The 21,093-nt window shown below is 40.3% G+C and overlaps 1 protein-coding gene and 1 pseudogene across 41 annotated transcripts in view; both read left to right on the top strand.

Moving 5' to 3' along the window:
- Positions 1 to 21,093, top strand: part of OSBPL6 (oxysterol binding protein like 6) — a 225,010-nt gene that overhangs the window by 180,824 nt on the left and 23,093 nt on the right. For 24 of the 41 annotated variants that reach the window (XM_060409714.1, XM_042243670.2, XM_060409686.1 and 21 more), the window contains 5 exons: positions 5,013 to 5,178; positions 8,611 to 8,744; positions 9,530 to 9,553; positions 15,396 to 15,503; positions 17,256 to 17,393. In XM_060409714.1, the coding sequence (XP_060265697.1) occupies positions 5,013 to 5,178; positions 8,611 to 8,744; positions 9,530 to 9,553; positions 15,396 to 15,503; positions 17,256 to 17,393 (570 nt within the window). The remainder of the gene's footprint in view (positions 1 to 5,012; positions 5,179 to 8,610; positions 8,745 to 9,529; positions 9,554 to 15,395; positions 15,504 to 17,255; positions 17,394 to 21,093) is intronic. The other 17 variants (XM_060409723.1, XM_060409725.1, XM_060409716.1 and 14 more) reach the window with 1 other exon arrangement.
- Positions 5,442 to 5,574, top strand: LOC114113419 (small nucleolar RNA SNORA79; annotated as a pseudogene).

The following is a 21,093-nucleotide window of genomic DNA, read 5'->3' as shown; positions in this document are numbered from 1 at the left end:
CTTAATCATAATCATAATTACCTATCAACTTTATAAATACAGAGTTCTGAGTTCATAGCAAACATTAGTTTTTTGGCTATTATATAATATTTCCTGGATTATAGTCTTGCTCTTGCTGCTGGTGTATTTTCAGACTAACGTTGCTGAAAAATATGAAAAGATTTTGGTTGCATTCTAGGAGAATGGATATTAGTGTATGGATTGTTGGTTTTATGCTTCATAACTAGTGACTGACTCTTGATTTATATCTGGGTACTTAGTTGGATTGTTTGAGAGACAGAAATGGTTTTGATTATAAAATGAACTAGTGACTTGAAATTTATTAGAGAAGTGACTGAAACTCACAGTTCTGTGAATATTTGAACAAAGCAATATTTTAAATTGATTTCATAGTTAGTGGCTGTCTTACACATGTATTCAAAAAAGATGAATAAAGTATCTAATACTGACATGATAGCAAATTCTGACAATAAATACATGTAAAATCAATTTTAAAATTCTTAAATGTAACCTTTCATTTACAAAATTCAGAAATCCAAATGATTATTAGAGAACAATATCTCAGTATGGAAAGGAAAAGTCAGTCAATACAAGGTCAGAAAATACAAATGTTTCCATAAATAATATATTTCTAAGATGGCATGCAGGAAGTGATTGTATGTCTACTATGTTCATTTTTTAATTGTAGATAAATATATAATGAATATAATAAAACTGAAATTAGAACCTATTTGAATAGAATAGGTTCATATTTTTTTAATTTGGAAGTACAAGAGAAAAAGGGTTTGAAAGATGGAAGAATTAATGCTCACCTTCCCCCCAGAGTAACTGTGACCACAGAGATTAAGAATAACTTAAAGCAACTAATGAGCAATGCTGGCACGTTTAGTCATATATTCAGGAATAAATAGACAGAATGGGTACTCTTAAACCCTCTAGGATCTGTACTTTTAATTCCATACCAGAGCAGAACAACATCTAGCAGGATCTAACAAAATCATTTCTGCCTCCTCGGCCTCCTCACCCACATCTCAGTGACCTGTCACTGGCTACTCAGCCCTCCTGTGCCTTTGACTGCAGTGGTTCCCCTTAACTCCCTGTCATTGCTCCTCCCAAAACTAAAATTCAGTTCAGTTCAGTCACTCAGTCATACCCAACTCTTTGCGACCCCCTGAATTGCAGCACTCCAGGCCTCCCTGTCCATCACCAACTCCCGGAGTCCACCCAAACTCATGTACATTGAGTCGGTGATGCCATCCAGCCATCTCAGCCTCTGTCGTCTCCTTCTCCTCCTGCCCCCAATCCCTCCCAGCATCAGGGTCTTTTCTAATGAGTCAACCCTTCGCATGAGGTCGCCAAAGTATTGGAGTTTCAGCATCAGCATCAGTCCTTCCAATGAACACCCAGGACTGTTCTTCTTTAGGATGGACTAGTTGGATCTCCTTGCAGTCCAAGGGACTCGCAAGAGTCTTCTACAGCACCACAGTTCAAAAGTATCAATTCTTCGGCACTCAGCTTTCTTCACAGTCCAACTCTCACATCCATACATGACCACTGGAAAAACCATAGCCTTGACTAGACAGACCTTTGTTGGCAAAGTAATGTCTCTGCTTTTCAATATGCCGTCTAGGTTGGTCATAACTTTCCTTCCAAGGAGTAAGTGTCTTTTAATTTCATGGCTGCAATCACCATCTGCAGTGATTTTGGAGCCCTAAAAAATAAAGTCTGACACTGTTTCCCCATGTATTTCCCATGAGGTGATGGGACCAGATGCCATGATCTTCGTTTTCTGAATGTTGAGCTTTAGGCCAACCTTTTCACTCTCCTCTTTCACTTTCGTCAAGAGTCTTTTTAGTTCCTTTTCACTTTCTGCCATAAAGGTGGTGTCATCTGCATATCTGAGGTTATTGATATTTCTCCCGGCAATCTTGATTCCAGCTTGTGCTTCTTCCAGTCCAGCGTTTCTCATGATGTACTCTGCATAGAAGTTAAATAAGCAGGGTGACAATATACAACCTTGATGTACTCCTTTTCCTATTTGGAACCAGTCTGTTGTTCCATGTCCAGTTCCCAGTTGTAACTGTTGCTTCCTGACCTGCATACTGGTTTCTCAAGAGGCAGGTCAGGTGGTCTGTATTCCCATCTCTTTCAGAATTTTCCACAGTTTATTGCGATCCACATAGTCAAAGGCTTTGGCGTAGTCAATAAAGCAGAAATAGAAAGTTCCAGAAAAATTTCTTGGATACTTTTATCAATTACTTTTTTGATATTCCAGCGGATGTTGGCAATTTGATCTCTGGTTCCTCTGCCTTTTCTAAAACCAACTTGAACATCTGGAAGTTAGCCCACATGTTTTCAGTCTATCCTATCCTGCTCAGTGCTTTTTATCTGGAATTCTCCCAGGAGGCTCCAGTCACTTGTTCTCCTTGCCCAACTCAGATGTGTTAGGGCAGCTGAGATTGCTCCCAAAGATAAGTACACCCAAGATGTTTCTGAGATTTGTTCTTGCTGATTCTTAGCATGCATGTCCGTGATGGCCCGCTTACGCCATCGGTGAGACCCATCAGAATAGGGGGATGGAAGAGAAACACCAGCGCCTCCCCATGCACTTGGTGCTCCGCATAGGCAGCCCTGTGCACGTGATGCAGAGTGACTGCAGCAGAAGACCTTTCGCTTGGGCTCTGTGAGTTGTGTATTCTCAGTGTCTTCCTTATGCCTGTTGTTATGTGTTCTCTTTCTCATCCTTGTTTGCCATGTTTTTCTTCTCAGCATCTGACTGAACTTTTAATAGAGAGACCTGTATCTTAGGACCAAGTCTGGGTCCTCACTGGACTCCCTAGGCCTCCGCTGCACCCGGGCCTCCCATCACCACCTCTCCGTCAGCCTCCCTGCCCACTCAAGGGAGGAGACCACTCTCCTACACAGTGTTAGTCCCTAGAGTGTTAGGGTTCCTGAGTGCAGATAAAACCCTTTTACATGATCCTCAACACATTTCATTTTTCCGCCATCAAACACCTACATTTCTTTTTCTCAAATGCTCTCCTGGTTCCTTGTATCCTGAATCCACATCCTTAAATCTGCAAACTCCTTGGTCTGTCTGTTACCTCAAGTCACAGTCTCTGCCCCTGACCTGCTCATCACCAGCACTTCCATGGACTCTCTCTGTCCCTCCTAGAGGGCCTTGGGCTGTCTGCTCTTTCTGTTAATAGATTTAACATCGCCACAGTTATGGTCAGCAGTTTTCTTTATCTATCTTCAAACATTCTTCTGCATAAATCATCCCATTCCCTTATAGATGTCCTAGAAAACCTCAAGCGTTATTGTCGCAAAGTTGCCGGGATAGGATTCCAGCAAATTATTGAACCCAAGGACTCCATTTTCTCAAATGGGTTATCTGCACTTTGGTATCTGTTCTCTGGAAGAGTCAGACAGTAAGTTCCTAATGAGATAAACAAGTTGTTGACATCTCCCGTGCAGTGTAGCCAAGACCCCCATGGAGGATGAGAGTTACTCTGATGTCTCCAGGTAACAAATGCTTCAGATATCCTATATTACCATGCTTAAGTTAGCTGAATCTGGGAAAAAGCTTCATTCCCTCTTTCTTTCCTGGGAAGCCTGAATATCTTTTGAGATAAATAACTCCTTGCCAGGACCAAGCTGCAGCCTAAGGACACTCTTAAGCCTCAACTGCCATCACCCAGACCCACAAACTGCAGCTCAGGTTAGATTTTTCGGGGTCTCTCCCTCCCCTCCATCCTCTATGTCTTTTGTGCACATGCTTGGCTTGCTCCCTCCCTTTTTCTAACATGAGATTTAAAGCTAAGTCAAAAAATGAGGAAAGGAAGCGGTTCTAGCATACCTATACATCAGACAAAATATTGGTTCCTTCCTCCTACAGCGTATTTTCTGTTAGATAGAGGATGTGAATTAGCTTTTAATTTATACAAAATTCAGCTTGTGGAGGCATCTAAGTCTGGTTCTTGAAGGTAATTGAATGCATATCTGTGTAGTAAGAATTAGGGGAGTTTACTGGTGATCTGATTTATAAAAGGAATTGGCATTCTCATTCTCCAAGAATGGTTGGCTGACAGCATTTATAAAGCTTCTAGAAAGAGAGAGAAGGAGTATTTTGCCTCCACCCATCAGAAGCCTAGTCCAAATCCAAGGGCAAGGAAACTTCTAGCCATTTGGCAAAATCTCAATGGACATGAGTTTGAGTGAACTTTGGAAGTTGGTGATGGACAGGGAGGCCTGGAGTGCTGTGATTCCTGGGGTTGCAAGGAGTCGGACACGACTGAGAGACTGAACTGAACTGAACTGAACTGATAGTATTATGACTCTATTTTACTTAATGCTTTTTGGCCAGTTCATAAGCCACGTTCATGTATGTAACAGAGTTGTATGTCATATACAAAGTAACTATAATAATTTATATAATATTTCATTTACAGGTGTATTTTGATAAGTCAATTTCAAATTTAATTGCAGATCTCTTTAAGCCATTATTATATGTAGTATTAAACTTATGTGTTATCTGATGACAATGGAGCAAGTGAATCTTTCTGTATATGCACCTCTTGAATTTTTACCTGTTCAGTGAATTCTTGCTCCAGGCTCAGAAAGAAGTCAGCATAAAAAGCCCTCTGACTTGAATACCCAGACTCTGTGAGAGAAGGTCAGCTGCATCACAGATCAGATGGCTTTCTGCCAGTATTGTTTCAGTGGGTTCAGAGCTGAAGCCTGTCTGGGATTATGCCTTTTCTTCCTGTCGCTTCGTCATCGTCTCTCCCTGTGACAGTGAGCAGCCAGTGATCAGTAGCAGTACTACATCAACTTCGGGAAACTGAGATTCCTTCCCACCCGAACCACCTGCAGAAGAGATGAGTACTGTCTCCAAGTGTGTCATCAGAGAGGAATCTATTATGTTGGAGAATAGGATGCGTCTTTTCTGTGTAAGAGATTGCAGGACAGTGTGCTGCTGCTCTTTAATCATTTGTGTCCTCCCTTTTCAGGTTCCTTTCAGTGCCACCATGTCCCCAGTTCGCTTGCATTCCTCCAACCCCAACCTTTGTGCAGATATTGAATTTCAGACCCCTCCTAGCCACCTCACAGACCCTCTGGAAGGTTCAACGGATTATACAAAGCTTCAAGAAGAATTTTGTCTGATTGCGCAGAAAGGTAACAATAAATGTAATGTGCCCTTTATAGTGGCTCTCTTCCTTGATGGGAAGTTGCCATTCATTCTCTTACCCTTGTCTAGGTGGTCATGGTGGCAAGGTCAAAAGGTTCATATACTGATTTCAGTTCTATAGATAAAACGCAGTGGGATATGATGACTGCCTCCTGGGAAAAACGCACATCATAGGGTTTCAGTTTTGACTGAGGAAAGAAAGTATTATTGAGGGTGAGAAAAGGCAGAGAGACTAAAAGGGTATTATCTTTGATGATGTTCCTCCTGTTGCCTTCAAGCCCGGCATTAGGCTTTTAGGTCATCATAAATTAAAATTTGCTTTTTCTTCACTCAGGGTAATGGGCTTATCTACTGATTCTCTGAATTTGCAAAGTCAAACACTTAGGGAGAAAAATAAGATATTATGCTAGGCAGACGAACCCACAGTACTATTCAGCATCTGTTTTTTTATCATGTCATACATACTTGTGAGTTAGCAGATTCTGTTTGAAACCTTTTTTTTAAATTAAATGGCACTCACTGATTTTACTTTACAGTTTGTGGGTAAGGAATCAAGAGGGCTCAGCTAAGCAGTTCCTCTGTCCTCCCTTCCGTGGTATTCAGCTGGAAGCCTGGCTGAATGGCTCAAGGGGGCTTCACTGGCACTTTGGTTGGACAGCTGGGAGGCTGCGCACAACTCTGTCCCTCTCCTGTCCCCTTCCACGGCAGCTCAGGGCTCCAAGTGGAGTGGATTGCAATGGAAGTGGCCAACTCTGGGTCTGAAGCATTGTCCCTTCACTGCTAGTCCAGATTAGAGGGGAGTGGACATCCAGCCCACCTTGGAGTCTCTTTTTTGCTGTTAAATGTTCAGTCAGTCATGTTACAGAAGCTCAACTGCTGTCATCAGGCACAGAGAGCAGGAGAGTGGAGAGCAGGTGGATTGGACCGTCCTAACTGTTCACCAGGAAGAGCCACAGCTCCTAAATTAATTCCCTCCCCTTAATGCTAAAGTATCTAAATTTCAGCCACTGAAATTCATTTTTTACCTTATAATTGTGCCTTCCTAGTCATTGTCTTTTGAAATTGTAATCTTTAGGAGAAAGACATGGTGTTGTTTTCAGTCACTAACACCTTATGATGAATTTTTCACATTTATTTCCTCTGGGGCTTCTGGCAATAGGTTATAAAATATTCTTGAAAATGTGTGCTAAGTGGAACATCTCAAGTACCACCCCCCATAATATTCAAACGCCTAGTGACTTTGGAAAAGAAGAGGTGCACACTGAGGGTATTTCTGAGAAAGCTGAAGTCAACAAAGGTGCATATTCGCAAACCATCAGCAAAGATGTGCTGCCAGAGATTTCTTTCATTCCACCATCCTGAAGTAACTGAAGTAAAGCTTCTCCCCCCACCCACCCTTTTTTTCTACAGATTTTTCAATTGAGGCTCTGTAAGGCCAACTCTCTTTCACCTGTTTACTCCTTGTACATTTTTATTATGTCTTAGCCAAATGCTAATCATGTCATTAGACTAGAGCAATGCTAAATTATTTATGTAACAGCGTAGATTTATGATCAGGAAGCCAGTAACTTTTGCTTTTAGTGCAAGATTGTAGGAACAGGTGAAATAAGGCAACAAATGTGTGAATTAAATATAGCGCAGCTTCTAAAGGAAGAGGAATAAATTTGAAGGTACCCCCAGGAAAGCTTTGTGTATTTGGTTGCACTCCTGAGGCTTTTAGGTAATCCAGGTTTCAACAGACTTGTAAAGCCTTTGTTGAAACAGCATATTTTCTTTTCAGCTGTGCTTGGAAAAAAGGTGGCTTTTATATGACTATTGAGTGAACTCTTTAGGAGAAATTATGGATTTTGAAATGAATGAGAATCCACTTTTAGAGCTGCTAGTTGGGTTAATGTATTTCAGCTATCAAGTTATTACCTTAAAATTGATGACAACTAGAATGTAGCACATAAATCAATGAATTGTACGTTCTTTATGATCCCATTATTTTTACCATTTAATTCTGGTCACTATTTTCTGCTACATTTTTTCCACTTCTTTTAAAAATAACCTTTTTCTTACAAGGAAATCCCTATTTTAGAAGACTTTACATTTTGCAGAAACTGTTACTATAAACATAAGAGTTGGAAATTCAACATTTTTGTGTTTCAACATTAAAGATTGCCGGACATACAAATGTCTGTTGTTAGGTATGCAGAAATGAGGGTGGAGGTTGTTTTTAGTTGCCTTTATTTTATTTTATTTCCACCTTTATTGAGATAAAATGAACATGTAACATTATATAAGTTCAAGTATATATATTGATTTGACATACTTACATATTACAAAATAATTACTACCATAGGATAGCTAATATCTCCAACATGTCACATAATTACCATTTCATTTTTGTGCTGAGAACATTTGAGATCTACTCTCTTAACAAATTTGGGTAAATAATACGGTACTGTTAACTATAACCATCCTGCAGCTTAGATTCCCAGAACGTATTCATGTTATAACTGGTAGTTTGTACTCTTTGAAAGCACTTTTGATATCATGATGGTTTTGGCTGAGAAAGTAATGCAAATATTATTCTTAAGACCAAATAATTTCAATGAAACAGAAATAGAGTCACAGATGTAGAAAACAAAGTTATGGTTACCAGTGAGGGAAGGGATAAATTGGGAGATTGAGATTGACATATCCACATGATTATATACAAAATAGGTAACTAGTAAGGGCATATTGTTTAGCACAAGGGGTGCCACTCAGTACTCAGTATTGACCTGTATGGGAAAAGAATCTAAAAAATAGTGGATATATGTATATTTATATAACTGATTTACTTTGCTATACAGCAGAAACTAACACAGCATTTTAAATCAATGATACTCTGATAAGTATTTAAAAAAAAAAGACCAAATCATTTCCTACCACAAAGAGAACTAGCTCCAACTTCTAAAACAGCTGTTTGATTTATATTTGCAAGACTCATAAAATGCCCTTTTTCGGATGCACACTTTGGGGTGATAATTTGATAGTTCTAAATTATTTGCATGAGACTTCATTGTACACATAACTGCTCAAATATTATCAACTGTGGCAGAGTAAAACTTGTTCCCTTTTCCTTCTAAGAATTATAGGTTAGTTTCTAAGTATTGAATTTAATAATTGGTATTTTATATGCTGCTTCCAGGTCTTCGTTGACTTATCTGGTATGAAATGCTAAAACTTTCATCCTGATTAATTGCCATCCCCATATTTGTTTTGTATTTAGATATTCTGGTAGATTCCATTTTAAGGCTGACTTTCAATTAGACTTAACATAACCTTTCCAGAAAATATTCATGAATGAGTTACAAGTGCTGAGACATTTATAATTTTGTTATTTTTCTGGATCCATTTGATCCTTGTCTCTTACTTTTCTCCCCACCCAGTGCATTCTCTCTTGAAGTCTGCGTTTAATAGCATAGCTATAGAGAAGGAGAAGCTTAAGCAGATGGTTTCTGAGCAGGATCACAATAAAGGCCACAGCACACAGATGGCACGACTCCGACAGTCACTGTCGCAGGTAAATGAGAGTGTTTGTATCATTCTCAGGACACATGCCTAACCCTCCAAGCCAATGATGGGGGTGGAGACAGTCCATCACGGGAATGACACATTTGTCTGAAATTCCCCCAAGCCATCACAGTGTCAGTATTAAATTGTATCACTTTTCTTCCAAAAGGGATCAAGGTAAGAGTGACAATCAACCAAACTTGCTTGCAGACATAATTTCTATTTTGGCTGATTTTAATGCCCGTCTATGGTCTTATAAGGCCATCCCTGATTTAAAAAACTATTGCATTTATACATGATTTACCTACACATCTAAACTGTGTTCCAGACTGTGTCCAATCCAGCATCAGACAAAATCTACCAGATCTTCCACACTTAGTATTTTTCCTACTTATGATGCATTTTAACCTGTTGAAAACTACTGATTACTATTACTTTTTTTTTTTTCTTTTTTGATTTGCACTCAGGATTTTCTTCCTATGTTCCCTGAATCTAGACTCTAATATTTCAGTATATATTTTACACTATAGTATGTATTACTTAATATATATTATATTGATCTTATTAATACTAATCAAATCCCTATATATTTCAAGGTTGTAATTTCTGTTAAAAATCCTTTAAAACTACACTTCTGCTTTCTTAAAACTGACCACTTCCTCTGAAATATTTTCTTCACTTAGTCTATAAATGCACCTTTAAAATTTCCTTTAAGAGTTCAATGTTGTTGTTGATTTTGTGTGAGAACTCAGTGATTACATAAAATATTGTTCACTTCCTGGTGCCTTGGATCAGAGCGAAGGAGCAAGCAAATCCTGGGTAAGTGGTTTTCCATGTGGATCAGCTCCTGCTTGAACAGTTTCCCTCAGTTCCTGCAAATTAGACTTAAACCATCTCACCGTGTTCTATGTACCTGAACTGTCAGCTTCTTTTCAGTGTTAAGTTTCATGTTATTGAATGCTGTTGTCTGGGCCACACTTTCTGCTGTTTGCTGTTAAACACTGTCAGTTGAGGCACATATGCTGCTTGGAAACTCAAGAGCCTGCGCATTCAAAGCAGCAGCTGGGTGCCAGTTTGCAGAGGGCCTCCTTCACAAGCACACTTTAATGGTCTGCCCTGGCCTGATCTCCTGTCATATATCTGTTGAACACCTTGTCCATCTTAATGGATCTACTGAATCATGACCCTACAAAGGATCATAAGTCAGAAAGATCAAAATAATGGCTAGGAAGCATCTTGTGAGTCATCTTGCAAACGTGTCAAGTACACTTTTGTTCCCCTCCATGTTGCAGTGTTTGATTCAGATGTACTAATGATCGAAGGCTTAGTGGTATGAAATAGCTTGTACTAAGAAAAATAAGAAAATGTGCTTGTTTCTTGCTTGCTTGCTTTTTATTCGCTTCTTGGTAAGGCAGAGAATGGGCTTCCCTGGTGGCTCAGCTGGTTAAGAATCCACCCGTAGTGTGGGAGACCTGGGTTCTATCCCTGGGTTGGGAAGATCCCCGGGAGAAAGGAATGGCTACCCACGCCAGTGTTCTGGCCTGGAGAATCTCATGGACGGAGGAGCCAGGTGGGCTATGGTCCATGGGGTCACAAAGAGTCAGACACAACTGAGGAGCAGTATAGCATAAAGAGAGTTATACCCTATCCACTAGAGAATCCCATGTTTCCAGTTCTGTGTTACACAGCATTTTGGTTGTGTTTACATCCTTATGTCTGTAAACACCTTCCCATTGTGTGGGGTCATTTTCTCCTGAGCTCTAGGGCTCAGGAGAGAAGCCCAAGCTGGAGAGAAAGATGTGGATATCCCAGTATCTTGGTGAATTTATAGCTGTTGATAAACTGTGTTTTCAATCAGAAGAAAGGAGGTCGGGGTGCTGCCATAGTGAACATTAGTATTTAAAGGACAAGCTGAAAAAAGAAAAGAGAATCCTTTAATGGAAAGCCGGGGGAAACCACTGACGAATTTACATAGCAATGACCACTGAGATCAAGAAGAAAGAGTTTTGATAATTTCAAGAACAAAAAGGTTAACAGGATCTGATTTAGCAGTAAATGATAGATGGACTGAAAGTCAGCCTTGAAATTTCACAGTCACCTCAGTTTGTTTGTATCGTAAAGGGAAAGAACTAACAGATAAGGAGACATTGAAGATAGGAAACAATTAACTGATGTAGCCATCTTGGTTGGCTAGCTCTATTATTCTCATTGCGCCTCTTCAAATATAGGATTTAGGATTGAACAAGATATGAAACAGCTGGAGTATATTGAGACAGCTTTTCTGAGTATGTTTTTATATTAATATAATTTCACAATACAATGTGATTTCAGGTAGCCTAAAGACATCATTGATCCTTTTTCAAATGTCATCAGTTAGAACCCAGGTGTTTTTAAATGAATGATTTCTAAGCCAAATCTCCCCCTAGAAAGGGAAGAAGAGAGACTATTTAAATAACTTCTGCCTTGAGTGTGTAATGATTTGCAAGGCTGAACAGTGTAATGAATTTCTCTTCTATAGTAATATTTCATCCCTGATCTATAGGTATACAGAGACATGCATAATTCTGATATTTTACCCCCATGAAGCTTTAAAAGCAAACTTTTACACCTGAAAGGCAGCATAGATATTGAATTTACATCTGTACGACAAGGTATTTTATGTGGCATCTCTCCTTTTATAAATGACTTGATTTCACGTCAGCTATAATTTTATGTACTAAACACCAAAATCAAATAATACATAATAAGACTGTGTGAACTCAGCACCCTAGATTACTGTACTAAAAGACTCAACGTGACTTGAGTCTGTCTTCAGTGCATTACACTTTGTCACTGTTACTAGTTTGATTTCTGACCCCAGAGTCTGTGCACAACTTGTGCTAAATGCTTTGGGTGTTGGGTTCGTACAAGTGTGAACAGTACAATGATTCTTGTACTCCATTTACAGTTATTATATTTCATTAAATCAGTATGGCATTCATTGTTCAATATGCCATCATTCTGTGCACTACTAAGAAAGAAAACAGTACTTTCAGTGAAACTGGCCAGTGCTTCAGAGGTGTTAGTTTTGAGAACTGTGCATCTTAGAATCAATGAAATGTGATATGTATGGGAATGTAAGCAAAAAACTGGCTTATGGCACCTGGCATAAACTTTATTTGTTCTAATAAAAATCAGTAACAACATCATAAGTGCCTGATAGTAGAAAAATAACCACTTATTCCATAGTTAACTAAAATCACATTTGTGAAGAGTTTGCAACATAAAATAAATATCTGTGTACCAAGAATAAATAGCGAAGGATATGTTCCCATTTTCTGGGGTTCCCATTTTTTAATGTGAAAAATGCATAAGAAAAAAACTAGAAAGAAATATGCCAAGCTACCAAAAGTCGGTTGATTGAGTAGTAAGATATGAATTTTTAGAAATATTTTTCTACTTCTTTGCATTTTCCAAATACACTATCTTAGTATTTGTTTAAAATAGAAAACAAGGTGATTTTTAAGAGCTAGCCATGATTTGATTCTTGATAGCTCTAGCTTTGACAGTTGGCATACTCACATCCTTACTCTTTTTGAACCAGTTTTGCTTTTATCTGAAGAGTTTAAATCTTCCCAGAACACACAGTTCCATTCAGTAGAATGCATTTGCTATGCCAGACTCTCCCCAACTCTAAGGTAGATTGTCTGCCTGGGTGGGAAAATGGTAGTTAATAGCCAAGAAAGTGAGGATTTGGGCAATTCATTCTGACTCAGAACTTCAGGATGGGAACTTTCTTCACAGCTTGGTCAGGAATGCTGTGTTTTGTGGGTGTATGGCACTTGAGTGCGTATAAGGAGTGGGAAAGTGAGCGTGCCTTGTGGAGAGTTTGTGCTGCGGCCTGAGCTCACTCATGAAAGCAAGTGTGAGACTTACTAAAGAGTGCAGGCATGGTTCCTGAGCCGAGGCTGCTTCCTGCCGCTCGGCCTTGACCGCATCTGCCACTCCCAGAGCGGTGTTGTTCCTCGCAGGTTTCCATGGCTTTTCCTGCTCATGGGCTGGCGCCGGTGGCTGGCGGCTTGCCTCCTTTTTCCTCGCCTTACCACTGTACAGGCTCCTCGGCTGCTCTCTGTGCATTGCTCCTGCCGTCACCTGGACTCCTCTGTGTTATCACCAGTAGTGAGCTTCAGGGAGGGAAGTAACAAACGTGGTCCTGAGTCCTCACGGTGCCCGCTTGTAGCCACCTTGCACTGCGGTCCGTGTGACCGAGGCAAAAGGAGGAGCCGCCCTGGCAAGGCACACACAAACGGGCTGCTGCATGCTCTGCGTCTGCTTACACTTTCCACCCTCGGGGTTGCCAGAGTTGGAATAGTACTTATTTCCAGGCTTTTTTTGTGCTGTGTAACAGCATTTTTCTACCACTGCATATATATGATGAACACAGGATTTCTTTAATTTTTACCTCATGTCCTATTGATATTAGCAGCTAGAGGCTACCTTGTGGTGCCTTCACACACATCTCTGTGTAGGCAGGATCACATTTCATGAATATTGGATGAGATGAGAGATTACATGGGAATTTAACTTTCTTAAATATCCAGAGCAAGCGATTCTACAAGTTTCCTTATGAATGGAAAACTTGTGTTTTAAACTCCCACCTGCTGGGGGAAAAAAAATTACTTGTCCTTGCCCGTGAGTTTTTGTGGGGTGGTTTTGTTAACTTTGTTCCGGGGCAACAGAAGGTGTTGTCACTTTGGAAGAACCCTTAGGTGAGGTTTGTGTGAAACCCTGAAGTGATGTGATTCTGCCATTAAAACCATCAAACAACGTACAACAAGGCCTCCTACTTCCAAGACAGCAAAATATATCTGGGTCCAATTATAGCAGTGACTAAGATGACTTTCAGGACACTTGTGCACAGAAAAACAATGAAAGAACAAATAAGCATATATAGTTACAAAGAATAGGAGTGAGGCGGTATTTTTGTTTCAGATTTCAACTGTTTGAGATTTTGTTCCAAGAAAAAGATCCTGAGCACTTTTGCAGAATGTAAGGTACTGGGAAACACATGATTTATTTACTAAAAACGTAATTACCTTTTTTCTCACTAACACATCCGTTTGCTCAGTGAGCTGGACACATATTTTCACCTGTCTGGCTGTAGGATATGTGTCCGCCTTTAATCCATCAATACCTGACAGCCCACAAGACCAAATGTATTCTGTTTTACATGTATTTTACAGACTTTACAGTTCTAAAGACTTTAAATGAAAGCCGACAGCTGTAAGTGAAGAATTTTCTCCTTGAAAAGAGAAAACCGAGGGAATTCCATGGTGGTCTAGTGGTTAGGACTCAGCATTCTGACTCCCAACGCCCTGGGTTTGATCCTTAGGCAGGGAACTAAAATTCCATAAGCTGGACAGAGTAGCAAAAAAAAAAAAAAAAAAAGCTGAGCAGAAAGGAAAGAGGGGAGACTGTTCTATGCTCCATGTTCAAGAACTCTGCACCGCTCAATGCAAGTGTGAAGTTTAGCCACTTTGTCATTTATCCTGGGTGATTGAATAGGTACAAGTTTAGCGTTAGGCTCTTGTATCTGTGTGTGTATCAGTTTAGTGTATTCATTGACTCCTTATGAAGAAAAGCAGAATCCTCACTCCCTGGGGCAGCTTCACTCTTCAGTAAGTCCTGACATTTATCTTCCATTCTGAAATATTCACTTCCATCTTCTCTTTGCTGGATTTAATGGGAAGGAAAGGAGCAGTCCAGCTTTTTACTGGGCTTTGTCCTCACAGAGGTGTCTTACTTGAGACTTGGTGTAATCTGTTCAGCTACATGTGTCTTCTGTATATGGAACAGATTTCCATGCACTGATGTGATCCACGAGCCTCTGTCCCCAAGGCCCCTATAGGGAGCCCATGTTTATGTAAATATGTTCCCTTTCCACCACATACACTAAACTGGGGTACAGCAGATGGTGTTTTACTGATGCTGATTTAGGGTGTGTTAAGAATCATGAGATGCAGATAGCTTAGTTTCCTTTCTGTGATATGCTCTTAGTTATGCTTGTCAGTGTCTACACTGTCCAGGGAAAGCAGCTTTGGTCTACACTTGAATTAGATCTGTACTGCCATAGGTATTAATTATGTGCTCCTAGAAAATGGAAACACACCAACTGTTTTCTTTCACCAGGTCAAAATATAGCTCTATGAAATATAAAGCCAGTTCATTGTTCATTCCATTTACAAATAATTTATAAGACATCTGGCTTTGAAACAACTCCCAAACTTTAGAAACTGGAACCAAAAAAGAAAAAAGAAATTAAAGAATCAATAGTTTTTTTCCTAGGGTATAAAATGTTATATGTATGTGGTGGTAGACTGGGCTTGGATATAGTGGGCCTGACTATGAAGGAGAGAAAATTCCATGAATCAATTTTATGAAATCCTTGAACTCTTTTCAACCCACTAATCTACTAAGTAGTAGTCTTATATTGCAAAAAATGAATGCCTTAATTCTGAGCCATTTCTTTCCTTCTTACTAGTGGGATCTGGCCTATGGTGGCTCCAAAAGTTACAGCTAAAAGCATCCTAGACTTTGTTGTCTAAAGTGTACCTGTGTGCTGGTTCTGCTTTATGTTTGCCCGATAACTTGAAATTACATGTGCGGTTTTTGTTATTTTAAGGCACTCAACCAGAATGCTGAACTAAGGAGCCGGTTGAACAGAATACATTCAGAATCTATTATTTGCGATCAGGTTGTTAGTGTAAATATTATTCCTAGCCCTGATGAGGTAAGATTCATTTTTAATAGATATAGAATACTTACTTTATAGCATCTACACCTACTGCATATTTTTATTTATTTTTATAAAGTTCTTTCACTACTAATACAATTCCCGGCGTAAATCTTGTGTTGCTGACAGTTCAATGTTCTTTGGAGTGAAGGATATACATGAGCTTGACATCATTTATTGCTGGTGATCAGTTGTCTATTTTTGTTTATTCCTGTGTTCATCTCATGCTACTGATTATTTAATTTATATATACTCCATCTTGTGACTTTTCTGTCACTCTTAGTTTGAAATCTTCATTATCATTTATGGTCCATGAAATGTTGAAACAAATACTTTTAACAGAGAAGGTGCTAAATTAAAGTTTTCTTAAGGTTTGTTTTAAAAGTTCTATCTAAGAAGAGAAGTCACCTGACCTTGCTAAGAAAATATTATTAATGCTGCTACAGCTCCTGGTGATGATGCTAATAATTAATGGTTAACACATGTCAAGTGAATGCTTACTATGTGCTTGGTATTGCTATCCCACTTTACATGTGTTATCTCATTTGATACCCCCAACAACTCTCTGATGTAGGTGCTATTATTATTCCATTTTTCAGAAGAATTTTTGAAAAAACGGTAAGAGGATAGGAGAACATTCAGTATTTGGGCTTAACGTGAGTGTGTAGTTCCAGTGGCTCAGACAGTAAAGAATCTGTCTACAATGCAGGAGACCCAGGTTTAATACCTGAATCAGGAAGATCCTCTGAGAAGGGAATGGCAACCCACTCATATTCTTGCTTGGAGATTTCCAGGGACAGAGGAACCTGGTGGGCTAGAGTCCAAGAGTCTCAAAGAGTCAGACACGACTGAGCAACTAACACTTTCATAAAATTATTTTTAGCCAGGAGAATTCATACTTTGAACAGTAATACATGTAACAGGGGAGAGTTTTAACTAATGCTAAGGCCATATTTGCATCAAACATACATTTTTCTAGAAATCCATAAGTGTAAGGGTTCTGCTATCTAACTACTTAAGAAATACCATCCCCAGACAGCTTCTTTTGGACGTAAGTTACTGACCCTGTGTCCATCCACTTCCATGGGTCCTGTGATCTCTGATAATATTTATGTCCCCTCAACTGCCCAGAATCTAGAATATTTCTAAAATTTTATCATCTAAAAATTAGTCAACAGTCTCATTTTGAATCTTCTTTTCAATTTAAAATGTGTACTAGATGTACTAGATGTTTAAAATGTAAGTTCTCTTACCTATTTTTCTGGTTGCAACTTAAATTGCTTTCTTGAAAGCAATATGTTTCATTGGCTAAAATTCATGATCATATTGGAAAGTGACTTTTTATATCAATATATTCTGCCTCAAAAATTAGTCTTATAGAATGTTTTCTTAGCATATCGCCAGTGGTTTCTACAAATACTTTTTGAGTTGTAGTATACTGGTTAGAATATGGCTAGTAATGACAGGCCAAAGCATATGGCAAGGAGCTTGTCTCCACAGTCAACTCAGGGTATTTTGGGGGCTCAATCAGTCCACTAAATTCAGTCCACTAAATGGCATATTGAAAGGAAACCTGTGCAGTGGTCATTACTCAGTTGCAAGTGAAAATTGCTTGCGCTCACCAGTCCTTTAACGTATGCTGTAAATTTTTCTAGAGATCTCGCTAGTACTTCATTGCCTAATTTGAACAAATAGCCATTCATACGAGGGAAGAAAGCGATCACACCATCTACTTTTCTCTCCTGTAAGGCTGGCGAGCAAATCCACGTCAATCTCCCCCTGTCACAGCAAGTAGCCAATGAGAGCCGCCTCTCCATGTCAGAATCTGTCTCTGAGTTCTTCGACGCCCAAGAAGTGCTCCTCTCTGCAAGCTCATCAGAGAATGAGGTAAGGTTCCTGGATGTGTCAACCCCAACTGCTTCTTACCATGAGTTTGGGTTAAAGAAAGCAAGACTTTGGAACTTGGTTTTAACATCATAATAAGATGTCCAAATAGTAGCAAAGCCAAAAGCATGCAAACTATATGGATTCCATTTACTGAGCCCTTAGCCTTCTGGGCACCAACTCAATACTCTTAAATTTGATGAATAAAAAGAAGGAATCAAGATTTATTCTGATATACCTGTACAGTTCATATTTTCAGGGTAAACAGATAGGTGATAACAGCTCTTTATAGAAGGAGACTAGCAAATAAATATAAAAAGAATGAGAACATAAGAAAAATACCATTCTTATTTGTACATACAAACACATATCTTTGCCAGAGACTGAATTTGACTTTAGAAGCATAATATCTAGCATATATCTAGTTGGATAATTATGGCTTTTGGAGGTTACCACTGGTTACCATGAGGCTTCCCTGGTGGCTTAGTTGGTAAAGAATCTGCCTGCAATGCAGGAGACCCGGGTTCAATCCCTAGGTTGGAAAGATCCCCTGGAGAAAGAAATGGCAATTCATTCCAGTATTGTTGCCTGGGAAATCCCATGGATAGAGGAGCCTGGTGGGCTTCCAGCCCATGGGGTCACAAGAATCAGACACGACTGAGTGACTAAACCACCACCACCACTGGCTGCCATTAAAGATTTATTGGATTGCTTGTCATGCTCATGAATCTTGGCAAGGTCTTGGTCAGGTTGCAGAAATTCTTTTACTGAAATTTGGTCAACTACACTTTTGAATTTTTTCTTTTTTGGCGTGAGAGAAGCAATTAAAACTCTTTCCTACACAGTTGTTTAATTTTGTCATTTGAGATTGCAAATCTGTAATGCATTTTTACAAAAAGGGAATGAAGTAATTAAGTAAGTGTTAGTTGCTCAGTCATGTCTGACTCTTTGTGACCTCATGGACTATAGCCCACCAGGCTCCTCTGTTCATGGAATTCTCCAGGCAAGAATACTGGAGTAGGTAGCTATTCCTTTCTCCAAGGGGTCTTCCTGACCCAGGAGTAGAACCTGGGTCCCCTGCATTGCAGGCAGATCCTTTACTATCTGAGCCACCAGGGAAGTCCAAAAGGAGATGAAATTATTGATAAATGTTATTTCCGTATGCATCGAAAATAGATTGGAAGGAAACATCCTGACGATTAGTAGTAGTTCCTTTTGGACATTGGGAATTACGGGCGATTTTAGAAAATAGAAATAATGAACACATATCACTTTGATAATGGAGAAAAATTAAAGCAGAATTGTTATATCAGGTACTAAATTTGTTACCACATCAAACTAAGCATCTGCCTGTCAGATTCCAAGTCATAGATTAACAGATTCACAGATATTCCCATTCATAAGGCAGAAACTAGTTTAATTATTCATAGACAATTGATGTTATCAAATAGACAAAATAATCCTGTTTGCTGATCATGTCTCTTTCCCTAGAGGCAAATCTGCCCAGGAAGCCTGATTATGGTTAGGAGGTTGGTGAGCAAGGAAGGAATGGGAGCAGGAGAAGTGAGCTGAAGGCTGCGAGGGCCAGGATGTAATTGCTCCAAACTTTCATCTCCATAACAGGGATGCTCTCCCATGTGGTGGGGAATTAGTGTCTGTGAGTCATTCTCCACCCTAGGGACCACAGTGCTGGAGACGTGCTCCCAGTATTTATTTCTTCTCTGATTCTCCCTTTTCTGGGATCCCATTGCTTGTCTTTATTCAAGCAAACTTGACTGCACGTTATCTAGGCTTTGACCCACCATCTGGTGACCTCATACCTTTCTGAGAGCAACCTAATTGCCCTATGTCTAAGCTCTTGGGGCACATCTACCTGGGTGCCCAGTTGTCACTTGCACCAGCCACTGGCAAGGCAGAAATGAAGATGTGAGGTGGGTTATTGTATGGGTCCAAGCAAGGTGGTGGTGCCACCACAGGGAAAGAGTGAGCCCATTGGCCAGCAGAGGGGCAAGGTAGTAGAGGACAGAGGCGCATGGAGATGATCCATTCATGTTAAGGCACCGTGAACTTATCAGACCTCTCAGCAGAGGTATCCAGCAGCCTTTTGGATATTTAGGTCTACAGCTCAGGAAGAAAGCGGGTCTGAAGAGAAAGCAGGCTTTGGCTTGGGATCTACCTAACCACCTACCTGTGAGACACTGCCATCTGGGTGCTCTACAGAATCTCTAATTCAGCATGTCCAAATGAAGTAATTAACAACCCCCTTACACGTGCGCGCGCATGCACGCACACACACACCCCCCCCCCCAAGGGGAAAAACACAAGCCTACCTCTACTTCTCATATTGCCTTTCTAAGTACTTTTCTACCCAAGTGTTCACATCAAATACCTGAATTTCCTCAGTATTTCCCTTCATTCCTCTGCCTTCCCACCACCCACCACCCACATTGATTTACTCATCAGGTTCTGTATTCTGTCACCTAAATAATCTCAGATACATATGTTTTCCTAAGAAGAGCTTCACTGCCACTCCTCCCATTCAACCCTGCATCAGCTCCCACCTATATTACCCTGTCAATCTCCATAACTAGTTTTCTTGCCCACTTTCTTTCCTTGAATCCATTTCCACCGGGCAGCCTGGTTAACCTTTCCAAAATGCAAAATCTGATGGTATCTCTATTCCCCAGTGTTCCTAGGATGACGCTAAACTCCTTAGCTACCATACAGAGACTCATGGTCTGTTCTCAGCTGCAGCCTCTTGGAACCACTGTTCTTTTGGAGCCATCCAGAGGCCAACAGAGTATTTCCTGGAGTTGTCAGTTTACTACAGACACCCCCTGTCCCTTGCTGATACAAGAAGAGTAAATCTCTCCTACAACCCACATGGGAAAGAACTGAACTATATGTTTGTTCCTTGCAACTGTATCTTACAGGTTTTCACAAAATGCCTGTTTCTTTACTCAAATCTCTTCCCTTTATCACAGCACTCAGTCTTAAGTATTTGAAGAGGCTGGACCAGGAGATAGGCCCAAGTGACAGGCACCTCAGTGTTCTCAAGGTTACTCTTCCCCTTTGGCTGAGACTTGTTCCTGAGGCAGCTCCGTCTGTCCACATTTCTGAGTTCCCTTATGATGAGATGCCCCCGGAAGGCTCCTCGGGTCTCCATACCACAGACTTGGCCAGCCCATCTGGTTGGTTCACTGTATGCATGAGAATCTAGTAGCAGCTACAGGATGGGCTCAACTGCACATTCTACAAGACAGCTGACAAAGGCTGTTGGGCCTCTGTGTTCCCACCCACCCTGGTTGGAACACTTCAGGGCCATGCGGTCAGATTGCTCACTCGCTTCAGTCTACTCAAAAGTCCGCTTGCAAGAAGCCTGCCCTGGATGCCCTGGCTACACCGCAGGGCTGCCATTTCCTCCTTGCCCCTGACCTTTCGCTTGCCTGGTCCCTTCTGATTTTTTTCCATAGTGTTTATCACTATCTAACAGAATATATATTTCATGTTTATTGTGTGTCTCTCTCTTGCCTGGAAAATCCCATGGATGGAGGAGCCTGGTAGGCTGCAGTCCATGGGGTCGCGAAGAGTCGGACACAACTGAGAGACTTCACTTTCACTTTCACCCATTGGAGTGAGGGAAGAGATTTCAGCACTCTGTCCGCAGCACTAGAACATTCTTGTGAGCCCAGAACTCAGAAAA

Source organism: Ovis aries, chromosome 2, assembly GCF_016772045.2.
Source record: "Ovis aries strain OAR_USU_Benz2616 breed Rambouillet chromosome 2, ARS-UI_Ramb_v3.0, whole genome shotgun sequence".
Taxonomy (NCBI): Eukaryota; Metazoa; Chordata; class Mammalia; order Artiodactyla; family Bovidae; genus Ovis; species Ovis aries.
Note: the sequence above shows the minus strand (reverse complement) of the source record. Positions and strands in the feature narration are given on the sequence as shown.